The sequence below is a fragment of the Monodelphis domestica genome, chromosome 4, assembly GCF_027887165.1.
Source record: "Monodelphis domestica isolate mMonDom1 chromosome 4, mMonDom1.pri, whole genome shotgun sequence".
Taxonomy (NCBI): domain Eukaryota; kingdom Metazoa; phylum Chordata; class Mammalia; order Didelphimorphia; family Didelphidae; genus Monodelphis; species Monodelphis domestica.
This window is the reverse complement of record NC_077230.1, coordinates 353,882,640-353,895,717: the sequence shown is the minus strand read 5'-3', so window position 1 is coordinate 353,895,717 and position 13,078 is coordinate 353,882,640. Positions and strand designations below refer to the sequence as shown.

Genomic DNA, 13,078 nt, shown 5'->3' with positions numbered 1-13,078 from the left:
TTTTATTTCCACAACCACTGTGGGAAATATCCTCATTTTATAGTTAAGGAAATTGAAGTAGTGTAAGTGGCTTACCTGGGATCATATAGGTATTAAGTGTGTGAGGCTTGATTTAAACAGGTTTTCCTGACTATCCAGCACCCAATCTAAAGCATCACCTAGTTGCCTTGTAATTACACAGCTCCCTGTCTCTTGAGATTTAAATTTTCCTCTCAGCTTTGACTTCAAAAGCTGTGAAAGCATTATTATCCCAGACTAAGTTTTGTATACTTGTATTTTGGGAGTGGGAGAGGTAATGGTGGTGGTAAAGGAAGGGCCACAGTGTTTATTTTGGAAAAAATGTAAGAACCAGAGCTACTTCTTCTGAGTCTCAGTATCAGGACTGGGCTAGTGGATTCCTGAGGGATTCCAACAACCTAACAGCAGAACTAGTCCCTTGTCTTAGAGTAAGTGGTTAGGTTTTTCGGTATATCTGTTAAATAAACCTGAACAAATAGTTCTCAAGTTTCAATACTCATATCCTGTGAATCTATTGTGAGGTTAGTGCTAATTTGACTCCTACTCAGCTTCAATTTTAGTAGGAATTGAATGATTCTTTCTCCATGACCTTAGGCAAATCATTTTCTAGAGTCACAGTTTTCTCTGCAAAATGAAGGGAGTTGGATCAAATGGTCTCTTCTAGCCATGATATGTTACTTTGAGGATTTGTAGAGCACTTCAAGCTCCTTTTTAGGTGCTTCCTCCAAAGCATATTTTCTGTAAAGATTACTACTCCATAATGCTGCCTCTCCTCACCCCCAGTAATTGTGATTCTGTGTGCAGTGTGCAGAAATGCCTACATGCTTGGGTCGGTTTAAACATCTTGCTGGAGAGTGCAGGTAGGTGATCATCCCAACAATCACCTTATGGTGTTCTGGGGTTTTTGCCTCCTTCCACAAGATAGTACCTATCTCTACCCTGCCATCTTTCCAACTGATAGTGCTCCTCTTGCCACAAGTCCTAGGCAAGGTTTGTGGTATTTGTACCAGGTGCAAATGATTACTATCTTGGCACCTGTTATGTTAAATCCTTAGCAGTTTGGTTTGTCTTGTGGTCAGTGCCTTGTATATTGAAAAAAGCTATATAAATGTGACACAAATAAATTATAGCATTTGTGACATTCTCTTTCTTCATGTGTATGGGTCCCATCCACTTAGATAAGCTCTCCCAGGTTTCAAGTACTCTTTAGGTCTACGTGAACTCAACAACAATAGTTCATGAGTTTATATGGAAGGGTTTGCTTTTATTAGAAGACACAGTTAAATACAAAAAGGCATTTAATGAAACAGCATAGTGAAACTATGGAACAATATTATGATTTTTAATGAAATAGCATAGTGTCATTGTGGAATGGTGTGTACTCGATTCCACTGGCCTAGAAACAATTCTATTCCAGCCTTGCCTTTCCACACCTTGGGAGATATTTGAAGATGGAATATTTTTTCTCAGAGAGTTGATCAGTCACAATTGGCTCACTTTTTTAGTCTACTAGCAGTATGGTGGATTTCAGGTCCATGTGGTCCCATCCTTCACTATTTTATCAAAATCATATCAGAAAAAATGTTAGTGGCACAATCACAATCACCTAATATTCAGACAAAAGTTAGACTGAGGCTTAATTTCACATTTTCCTTAAGTCCAGCTAATCCCTGGCCTCTGTAGTTGAGACAGGATCAGTGTTTAGGAAATATAAAGTTAAAAGAATGAATAGGCTATTTTACAACATGGGTACTGGAAGTTGTTTTAAAAAAAAAAAAGACCATTTTTGGAAATGATTTTATTTACAAGATCATTACAATTGATAACTTTAGCCCATGTCCCCTGTTCAAAAATGTCTGCAGAAATCTGATGCCCTACTTCACTGGTTCCCAACATTTTTTATTTCATGAAACCCTTTCAACAAAAAATAAGTTGTGAACCTCCATGATAATTTAATATATTAGTCATAATATTCTTTTAGATTTATTTATCAAGTGCTTACAATAACCTCAATGATAGCTATTGTCTAAAAAACCTCTAAATTAGAATTTACATTATGTAATTATAATTATGAACATAAAATTAATTTTATGTAATTAAAAAAATTAAACAAAATTATAAAACTAATAAAATAATTATAAATATTTTGTGAGGCATTGTATAATAATTAAATACAATAATTATAATAACTAACCTTTAAATACTGCTAGGCACTTTATTATTATTATTATCTAATCCTCAACAACTGCCACCCTGATAGGTAGATACTATTTTTCCATTTAACACATGAGGAAACTAGGCAGAGAGGCTTAAATTTCTTGCCAAGGATCACACAGTAATTGGCTGTGTGCATTTGAACTTCTATCTTCACTTCAGATTCAATATTTTATCCGCTATGCCACTGAGCTGCTGGCAAACCAGCAAGACCTCATGTACCTACTATAGTCTCCAATATTTCATCTTGAATTTCTTTATTTTTACAAATTTTACTTAATATAAAAAAGTTTTTGATTAAGTAAATACTTGGAAGATATTTAACATAATAGAATAATTATAAATTTAATTTTGATGTTAGACATACTTATTTTATCAGAGGATTAAAATATTTGCCTGAACAAGTCTTTAACCTTGTTCTGCATCAAGTGTCTTTCTGTATTTTGATTTAAAATAAAAATAAAGTGAAAATGCTTGCTTGCCCAAATATGTGGTAGAGAATGGTAAGAGAATTTTGCAAGCTTTCTTATTGAGATAAACTTTTTTTTATTAGTTTTTAGATGGCAATCAGTGAAAATGTATACTTACAAATATTTTTCTACTGGCTAACATCAAGCACTGCATTAAATAATAAGTATAAAGTCCAATTGCTTATATTGATTCATTTTATACAATGTATATAAATTAACCTTTTTAAGGAAGAATCTCTAAAGTAACTTTCTTTTTGTCTACCACTGGCACATTGACCATACTTTTACAGAAAGTCCCTGATTGAGAACTATGTTGCCAACCAATTTATTTGAAAATCCACTAGATAGAAAAATAACATCGAGGAAGATAAATTCAAATTAGAAAAGTCTTAATACTTCAGTGAGAGACAAGTGAGATGGTTTGAAGATGGCTTTTAATGAGAATGTTCAAAGATGGTATTCCAACAAAAAGGTATTTATGCTGCAAGAAAGCAAATGTTTATAGCTGCATCTTGGTCACATGAGATGACACAGCTGAAGAGGCATATTTACAGGGTAACAGAGAGGAACAGAGATACTACTCTGATACCATGAACAGAATACAAATGAAGATATCTTCATGTGTCTAAACATAAATTGGAAATCAGTTTACCTGGATTGTTGGTTGACCCTTGTTGTAGTTTGGAAACAATATGATGGGAGATTGAGAATCAAAGAATGCATTGAGCTTAATCAAAAGTGATCAGAGTTTGATGTAGTTAACTGCATGAAGAAGAAAATCATGTGCAAGATCATGGTTTTGAATCCATGCAGAAATTCATAATGCTTCAAACATACATGTGCTTGTCACTGAGAAGAAGCATATATTTGTAATATAATTGGGTAATTATTTACTACTGAAAATTATTGTTATCATAAAAAACATTCATACAGCCTGTATCAAAAGTCTTATAACTGTTTCAAGAGAGCAGTAGCAACAGAAAATGGGGAATGGAAGCTATGAAAATAAGCATTGAAGAGCACAATAGCAAAGGAATAGTAGTAGTATGGTCAGGAAAGAGAAACTGAAAGCCTCCTTTAGAGCTGGTTCCAAAGGTGTCCATGCCTTCCTCCATCATCACCAGTACTAGAAGCCACCAGGAGGAGGGGGCCAATGGTGAACTGAGAAACAAATGTAAGAATCATGGTTTCAGATCTGAAAGAGACCTCATATCTTGGACAACACCTTGTTCCTGAGGGTGGATTTGGGGTCATTTGCCATGAGATTTCTTTGCAGCTTTCATCTCAGGTACAAAAGTTGTTCTGATGTGTGAGAGGAACCAAAAGAAAATGGCAAGAGCTCATGACATGCTCCAAGCAAGGCATATTCAGACTCCTTCCTCATTGTGAATCCTCCAATCTTATTAATGGAGTCTAAGGTTTAATAAATTATTTTGGCTGCTAATGGGGCTATAGTGTCATATTGCTTGCCCTGTGGGACTAAGCTGTACCCAAGAGATCCCACTTATTCTAGCTGGAGTTTGCTAAGAGGTACAGTGTGTAGAGTGGTGGATCTGAAGACAAGGAGACCTGAGTTCAAATTCAATCTAATATAATTTTTGTTCTTGAATTGTTTTTCAATTGTATCCTATCCTTTATGATCCCATTTGAGGTTTTCTTGGCAAGATACTAGTGTGGTTTGCCATTTAATTCTTCAGCTCATTTTATGAATGAGGAAACTGAGGCTAAAAGGGGTAAATTATTTGCCTAGGGTTATGCAACTAGTAAGTGTCTAGGGCCATATTTGAACTCAGGAAGATGAGCCTTCTTGACTCCAGGCCCAGCACTCTTACTAGCTGGGTAATATCAGTTCACCTCTTTTTACCTCAGTTCCTTCAACTATAAAATTGGGATAATAATATTACCTACTTCATAAGTTTGTTATGAGAATCAGATGAGGAAATATTTGTCTCTAGCATAGTGCCTTGCACAAAATAGGCATTGAATAAATACTACCTTCCTCAAACAGTTCAAGTTATCAAGGTTGAATGAACTAGATTATTATGTACTAAGGAAACCTAGCAAATGTGTTTGTAGGGCTAGTGATCTTTGAAAAGTTTTGTCAAACAGGAGACATGTTCCAGTACCTGAAAATGACAACGGTCAAGATTTAAAAAAAAATTAAATTAAAAGATTTCATTCTTTAATTTATAAGCTGATTAACTTCATTTTGGTTCTTGACAAAATCTAGGATATGCTTTGAAAAAAAGAACTTTTATAAAATGAAGAATAAGAATAGTGATCACTAGGATCTAGCATGGATCCATCAGAAATAGATAATGTTAGACAAATCTTATTTCCATTTTTGATAAGTTTATTTGCCGTAGTCAATCAGTAATAAACATCTGTTAAATACCAATTATGTGCCAGGCACCTAGCGCCATCTTTGCTTAGCTTAGTACTAACTATGAAAAATAAAGATGTTCACTATCCTCAAAATGTTTATAGTCTAATGGGGGAAGGAACATAGAAAAGGAAATTGAAAAGTGGAGATGGATTCATTATACTTAGATTTTAGAAAGGAATTTGACAGTATCTTGTATGATAGATGGGAAAATGTAGGCTAGGTGGTGGAAAGTTCGGTGGTTTTATAACTAGCTAAAAAACCAGATCCAGAGTAGTGAAAATGGATTGATATCAACCTTGAAGCAGGTCTTCAGGGGATTATCCCAGCAATGACAGAGAGCTGGGTTAGATAACTAGGAGTCAGGATATACTAAAATTATAAAAAAACCTGAACCAATGGAATAAATTCCCCAAATTAAAAGATAATAGAGATAAATATAAAGTACAAAGACCATTAAATGTGCTGTAGAAGCTCAAGATGGAGTGGTATGGTACAATTCATTTGGAAAAGATCTGGGTATTTTAGTGAACTGCATCTTCAATATGAGTTACAAGAGTTACACTGTAATCAGAAAAACTAATGACCTTAGGTTGTGTTAATAGAAAAATCATGTCAAGAATGAGGGAAATTATAGTCCTTTTCTCTGTTCTGGTCAGGCCATATTTGAAGTATTGTCATTAGTTGAAGACAGAAGGACTGAGAAACTAGAGGATATCCTGAGGAAGAGGAACAAGAGGCTAAGTAGATAAGAAACTAGGACAAGAATGGGTTGTAGAAATTAGGGATAGTTTATCCTGGGGAAGGTTATTTTTTATGTTAATTTAATTTTTTTTCAGCTTCTTCCTCCCTCCCCACACCATAGAAAACATCATCTGGCAAATGATTATGTCTATATAGATTATATCTTTCATGTTTCCAACTTAGTTCATTCTCATGAGGTGAATATTCATATTCTTTAGATATTAAATACATAGCATTGTGAACTTTTAAAACTATTCCACCCTAATCAGATCATTCTTTAGAAGATCTAATTTAGCTATTTCCTGATCAATAACAATGGGGATACATACTTGGAATAACAGAATCAGGTCTTGGAAACCCACATTCTCCACCCTACTCAGTGTAACAAGATTTTGAAAGGTCTGCATTCAATTCAAGATTTAATTATCTAAGGAGATGGCCTTCAACAAACATGTGCAAATAAAGGACAGACCTCTGGGCGGTCCCAAGTCAAGGTTGAGCCACCATTGGCACATGTGAGATGCAGGAAGTGAGGTAGAGAACATCCTCTGGAGTTCTCGTGACTTCCTGTGGAGAGGGCTAGAGTTCAGTTCGATCCTGGAGCTTGAGCTTGAAGGAGTCCCACAGACAGCTTTCCTTCAGACTGCTCACGTGAGTGATAAGGACTGACCCCTTTCTCTGCCTTGGCTCTCCAAGTCCTTAACGCCTACTTTGGCTCAGCCTGAGCCAGAGTGGTTCTGAGTTAAACTCCTTTCCTTCTCTCCCTCTAATATTTTCTTCCTTCTGTAATTAAATCACCATAAAATTTGGCAGCTGATTTGGGTATTTTATTATTTGGGATTCACCCTTTACAGCTGTATATAATATTTTATTTTTACCTGTTTTACTCTTCATTATTTCATATGGTTTTTTTCTAAGTTGTTTTTTTTTAAATTAATGTACTCATTGTCTCAGATGCTGCAGTAGCATTTCATATCATCATATGTTGCATATGTGTAATCATATACCATGACTTATTTATTTTTTTAAACCCTTACCTTCCATCTTGGAGTCAATACTGTGTATTGTCTCCAAAGCAGAAGAGTGGTAAGGGCTAGGCAATGGGGGTCAAGTGACTTGCCCAGGGTCACACAGGTGGGAAGTATCTGAGGCCAGATTTAAACCTAGGACCTCCTGTCTCTAGGCCTGGCTCTCAATCCACTGAGCTACCCAGCCGCCCCCTATACCACAACTTATTAAGTCATTACACAATTGATGAATATCCCTTTGAGTTCCAGTTCTTTGTCACCACAAAGAGCTGATAAAAAATATTTTTGGAGCTAAGTCCTTTTTCTTTAATCTTGTGAAATAGACCCAGCAATGGTATTGATGGATCTAATGGTATTCATAGTTTTATAATTCTCTGAACCTAATTCCAAATTGCTCTCCAAAATGGTTGGATCAATTCACAGTTCCACCAACAGTGTATTAGTGTCCCCACTTTTCCACATCCCCATAAACATTTGTCATTTTTCTCTTTTATTGTTTTAGCCAATCTTATGAGTATGAGATAATACCTCAGAATTGTTTTGGTTTTCATTTTCCTAATAAGTAATGATTTAAAGCATTTCACATACCTATATATGACTTCAATTTCTTCATCTGAAAACCATTTGTATCTTTTGACCATTCATCAGTTGGGGGACGGCTTTTATTCCCATAAGTTTGAAAAACATTCTCTCTACATATTTTCTTTAATGAGACCTCTATCTGAGAGACTATGACAAATTTCCCCAATTTTCCAATTTCCTCATAATTTTATCAACATTTGTTTTATTTTTACAAAAAGAACAGAATAATTAAAAAAAACCTTAGACCTATATGAAATCATGACATGTAAAGGAAGCAGAACCAAGCAAACATTATATACAGCAAAAGAAATATTGTTGGAAAAATCACTTAATTGTGTCCACCTCCAGAGAAGGAATTGATAAATAGATTCAAGCAAGATATAACTTTGTATAGACATATATTATCTTTTTTTTTTTAATGGTGCCTTCTCCAGTGCCAGGAAAGGAGGTAGGAATTGAGAGTATTATCTGTGAATTAAAATGTAACAAACAAATGTAATTTTTTTTTTAAAGAAAAGCCTTTATAGAGACATGGCAGCTGTCTTCAATGCTACTTCTGGTGGTGATGATGGTGGTTTTTGTTATGGTAGTGGTGACATTTCAATTCAGGTAGCACTTATAAAGTACCACTCATGTGTCAATCACTGCTCTAAACATTGGTGATTCAGAAACAAAAAAGATATTTCCTTATGCTGGAGATATGGTTTATTTTGTAGAAGTTATGAGATTGGTTTATTTATGGAACACCTTCCTTTCAACAACCTTGTGAGTTAATAATTGTAAGTATTTTCATATGAGCTGTATAGATGAATTCAATATGACTCAGCAGGGATTTGCTTAAAATCACCCAAGACTGTCTTGAGGAATTGTTAAATTTTTCTGCTGACTCTCCAGTGTACATGGAAACTGCCAAGAAGCAGATTTTGGTTTAGGGAACACTTCCAAATAACTAAGGCAATCCAAAAGCATCAGGCTGCTCTGAGAGGTAATAGATGTTTGTTACTAGTGTTCTAGAAGAGGCTGGATGAGTTTTTGATAGAGGGATTGTTGGTCAGTTAGAAGCTGGACTGGATGCCTAGAGAAATTGCATTGGTAATGGGAATTTCCCCATCAGGGTGTCCCCATACAAGTTCAATTTTAGGTCTAGTCCAACCCAAACAATTCTTATTTTACATAACAGTGATAATATTTTCACAGTTATGTTTGAAAGAAACATTATGCAAACTTAAATCACTATAAAGGTCTGCTGTTGTAATCCTGAGGTCTTTTCCAGTTCTGTGATCATGAGATTTTGCTACAAAGAGACAGAATCTGTGATGTTTTGGATAGCCATCTTATCACTTTCCCTTTGTGATGTAGAAAATAAGCTCTAATTATATACTGTCTGAACAATCTTCAGATGTTTCACCTACTCCTCACAGTGGACCTCTGAGTCAAAGAGGGTGAATCCCATGGAGACTCCTGACTTCCCATCCAAACATAAAAAGTTGACATCTGGTTTAGTAATCTGTCCCCTTAAACTCCTAGCATGATTAGCATGAATCGAGCCTAAAGAACCCAATCCACCAATAAAAATATGGTAGACCACATTTGAACTATTACGTTCAGTTCTAGATGCTACATTTAACTAAAATACTGAAGCCCAAACTCAGAATTTGTCAAAGCACTAAACTCTCATCCTCTACATAATAGTTGTTTGTAGTTCAACCTTTGAAATCAAAAGTTCTGTTTTAATTTTTAATTGGAAATGGTGGCTCCAATCTTTATCTGAGAACAGTCAGGTGGTACAATAATGAGTTCAACTCTAGCCTCAGATATTTGTTAGCCCTGTGATAGACAAGCCATTTAAATTTTGCCTCAGTATACTTATCTGCAAAATGGAGATAATAATAGTACCTACCACCTAAGGTTGTTTTGACAATCAAAGGAGAGAATATCTGTAAAATGTTAGCACCGTGTCTTTGTAAAGGGTAAAATTATGGTTGGACTGAATATATGAGTGTGGTCACCAAAATTAATTACTCAAGTCAGAATGACTTTTATGGTAGTTTATTTACAAATAGAAAGAGTGAAAGTAAGGAAAATGAGAGAGAGAGACAGAGAGACAGAAAGACAGAGACAGAGACAGAGACAGAGAGTTACTCTGGCCTGGTCTGAACCAGGCAGGGTTTCAGAGGCCCCAGCAAAAGAGGAGCCCAAAGATAAATTAAACAAAGATTCTAGCCACAAGGCCTTTCCCAAGGTGAGGGGCCTCTCCAGAGGCTAGTCCTTCCAGAAAAACTAGGAAAGGGAATCAGCCTTTTCACTCACCCAAGTGGCAGTCCAAAGTGAAGCAGTCTGAGGTCTCAAACTGGAGCTCCTCCAGAATCAAAAGGGAAAGACCTGGTCACAGGAAGTTACCACCATTTTTAAAGGTAGTTCTTTGTCACTTCCTGTGCTTTTGTTCCACTTTTATGTGGATGAATGGTGGCTTTTGCTTTGTTTCTGACTGCCCATTTGTTTTTGATTTGTCTCTTGCGAGCACACCTGGGTCATAGACCTCCTCCCACCATTTAAGGATTAAGTGGGGGTGTATACATTTCTGGTGGCTCAAATCTAAAGAATAAATAGGGGAGAGTTAATCCCATCTTCACACCTGGCATATAGTGGGTCCCACATAAATGTTAGCTACTATTATTATTTTTCTTCATCATCATCACCATCACCACCATCATTACCACTATCATCATTGTCATTAAAGGGATCCAGGACAGTAAATTCTATTAAAGTCCCATCTTCCATTAATATTTTGTGTGTCCTTAGGAAAGTCACTTCCAGTGTCTAGATTTCAGTTTCTTTAGTTGTAAAATAAAGGAATTGAATGAAATTAATTCTAATATTTCTCCATAATCTATATTTAATAATTCTATGATTTCAGACAAACAATTAAAACTTCAGGAGTTTATAATTTAATCTATACAATTAATATAACAAATAAACCCAATGACCATAAACCCAATTGTAAACTAGGTTTGTTGTATTATCACATCTCCTGAAAATGAAAACTTATAAACTGATATAAAATGTCACAAAAACAATGTCTAAACAGATTTTTTTTTCTGTGATCCTTAAGGTTCAAACAATAGCACCAAAAGGATGCATATTCCAATGGTCAAACTCATATGCTTTCATAAACCCTATAAAGCACTTTAGATTTATTATTCAAAAGGAAAAACTCAAAATCCCAAATGCTTTACTACCTCATTTTTAGTCTAGACTAGACATTCTCTCTTGAGGCAGTTGGATCCATCCCCATTATAAAAGGTCATGTGGCTAATAGTACAGCAGCTTAAGTATCTGCTACTCTTTCTTAAAGAAATGAGCCAATATAATAGGTTTTTCCCTCTCCACCAGAATAAACCAAAGTCACATGTTCCATTGCCCTCATGGGCCATTGGTTCTTCTACTTTCATTTGTTTACACTACTGCTTAGATTTCATTACCAAATGACAGGCTAGTCTTAGTCTAGCGCTGATCCAGTCAAGTCTACCTATTTATCCCTCTGTTTCTGGGAGATAGCTCCTCTTACCCTTGCTAAACCCTGATCCTCTTTCTAGAGAACACATGGACAATGCCTTTGCGGATCTCCTTGGTCTTGATGCTATAAACAATTGGGTTCACCACAGGTGGGAAGAAAAGGTAAATATTGGCCATGGTAGGTTGTAGCACAGATGGGAGGTGTCGCCCAAAACGATGAACCATGGACAGACCAATCATGGGTACATAGTACACAAATACCGCACAGACGTGTGAGCCACAAGTGTTGAGGGCCTTCCACCGGCTCTCCCCCGAGGCAATACTCAATACTGTGCGGAGGATGAGCACATAGGAGACAATGATAAGTAGGAAGTCCAGCCCAAATGTGGAAAGTACAATGAAAAGTCCATAGATGTTGTTGATGGAAGTGTCAGCACATGGTAAGTGAACAAGGTTTGGGTGTAGGCAGTAGGAATGAGAGAGGATATTGTGTCCACAGAAGGGTAAGCGTTGGAGTAGGCCAGTCAGTGGGGCCATGAGCACCACACTCTTGAGAGTAACTGTTGCACCTATTGAAATTATTCTGGGCAAAGTCAGTATGGCTGTATAGCGTAGCGGGCTATAGATGGCCACAAAGCGGTCCATGGACATAGCCAGCAGGATCCCTGATTCCATGATGGAGAAAGAATGTATGGAGAACATCTGGAGCAGACAGACATGGAAATCAATTTCAGTTACATCAAAGAGGAAAATTCCCAACACAGTGGGAAGTGTAGAAACAGATATGCCAAGTTCAGCAAGGGCCAACATGGCTAGGAACAAGTACATGGGCTGATGCAAGGTGGGATTCATATGGATGACATGGAGGATGGTCCCATTTCCCAGGAATATGATGACATACATCAGACAAAAAGGGATGGAGATCCAGATGTGTTCAGCTTCCATCCCAGGAATGCCAGCTAAGATGAATGTTTTAGGTGTGAACCCCACTATCAGACCAGAGCTATTACTAGTCTGCATGATGGTATCTTGCACCACAGCAATAGTTTTGCCTAGTGAATAAGAAACAAAGTCCCTGTCAGTTCAGCTCTATGGAGTGAGCTCTCTAGGGACAAAGCCCATGACTGGACATTGATGAAATAACTGGAAAGTAGTGAACAAACTTGAATCTTTGGGAACTTCAAATCTGATTGGAGAAACATGATCCTTGCTTTTGGGAAAGCTTTAATCTGTTGACAAAGATGTGATCTTGGTACACAGAGAACATTCAGTATCATGTAAGAGAAGTGGGTATTGTTCACAAGGATCTGATGGTCTGAACTAGATCTTCTCTAGAGTTACATAAGACATGAGCAATGGGATTTATAGAAGACCTAGGAGATTTGGAATAATTGTATAACCATAGGGTTCATCAAGAAAAAAAAAATACTTCCTAGGAAAATTAAAGAAAAAAAGAATGTACCTTAACAATTGGGATGGACCTGTGTTCAGTATCGATGGGAAGGAAACAGAATAACACAGTCAAAGATAGAGAAAAACAACTCATGCTCTCTATAGGAAAATAGCCACAAGATTGGGAAAATGAATTAAAAAGTAATCAGCCAGCCAACAGATATATTCTCCCACTGACACCACATGCCCTTGGTAGGTGGTAAGAGAATGGGCAAGACCAGAGTACTTTAAAACAGGAGACATAAAATTTTGGTTGCATTTCTATCAGTGACTAGCTATGTGCCTTTGAGCATCAATATTCTCATCTGAAAAATAGGGATAGTAGTATACCTCAAAATTCATTTGAAGAAATTACTTTTTAAACCTTTAATCATCACATAAAGGTGAATCTAACATCTGTAGAGCACTTAGCATAGTACCTGGCACATAGTAGGCACTTAATTGTATGCTTATTATATTATTGCTCTAAATTATTATTGTTCACAGTGACTGTAATGCCTATTGTCCTTCTCCCTTCTTTTCCTTAACTGACTTACAAGCCACACTTTCAGCTGTAGAGGTTCCCCAGTCACCTCTCTCAATTTTCTCTGTTCTAGGAACTTACTCTCCGTCTTCCCAGGAAATCCATCAGTATGTAATAGTCTTACTTCTCAAACTGTCTACTGGCCATT

The 13,078-nt window shown here is 36.5% G+C and overlaps 1 protein-coding gene across 1 annotated transcript; it reads right to left on the bottom strand.

The window, feature by feature from the left end:
• Nucleotides 1-11,012: 11,012 nt before the first annotated feature.
• On the bottom strand, nt 11,013-11,975 carry LOC100022414 (olfactory receptor 51I2-like). Its single transcript, XM_001374234.4, has one exon. The coding sequence runs from the start codon at nt 11,973-11,975 to the stop codon at nt 11,013-11,015; it is 963 nt and encodes a 320-aa protein (XP_001374271.2).
• Nucleotides 11,976-13,078: the final 1,103 nt, after the last annotated feature.

Bases quoted from the DNA above. Each gene is read 5' to 3' on its own strand.
- LOC100022414 (XM_001374234.4), bottom strand. From the start codon at position 11,975: ATGCAGACTAGTAATAGCTCTGGTCTGATAGTGGGGTTCACACCTAAA.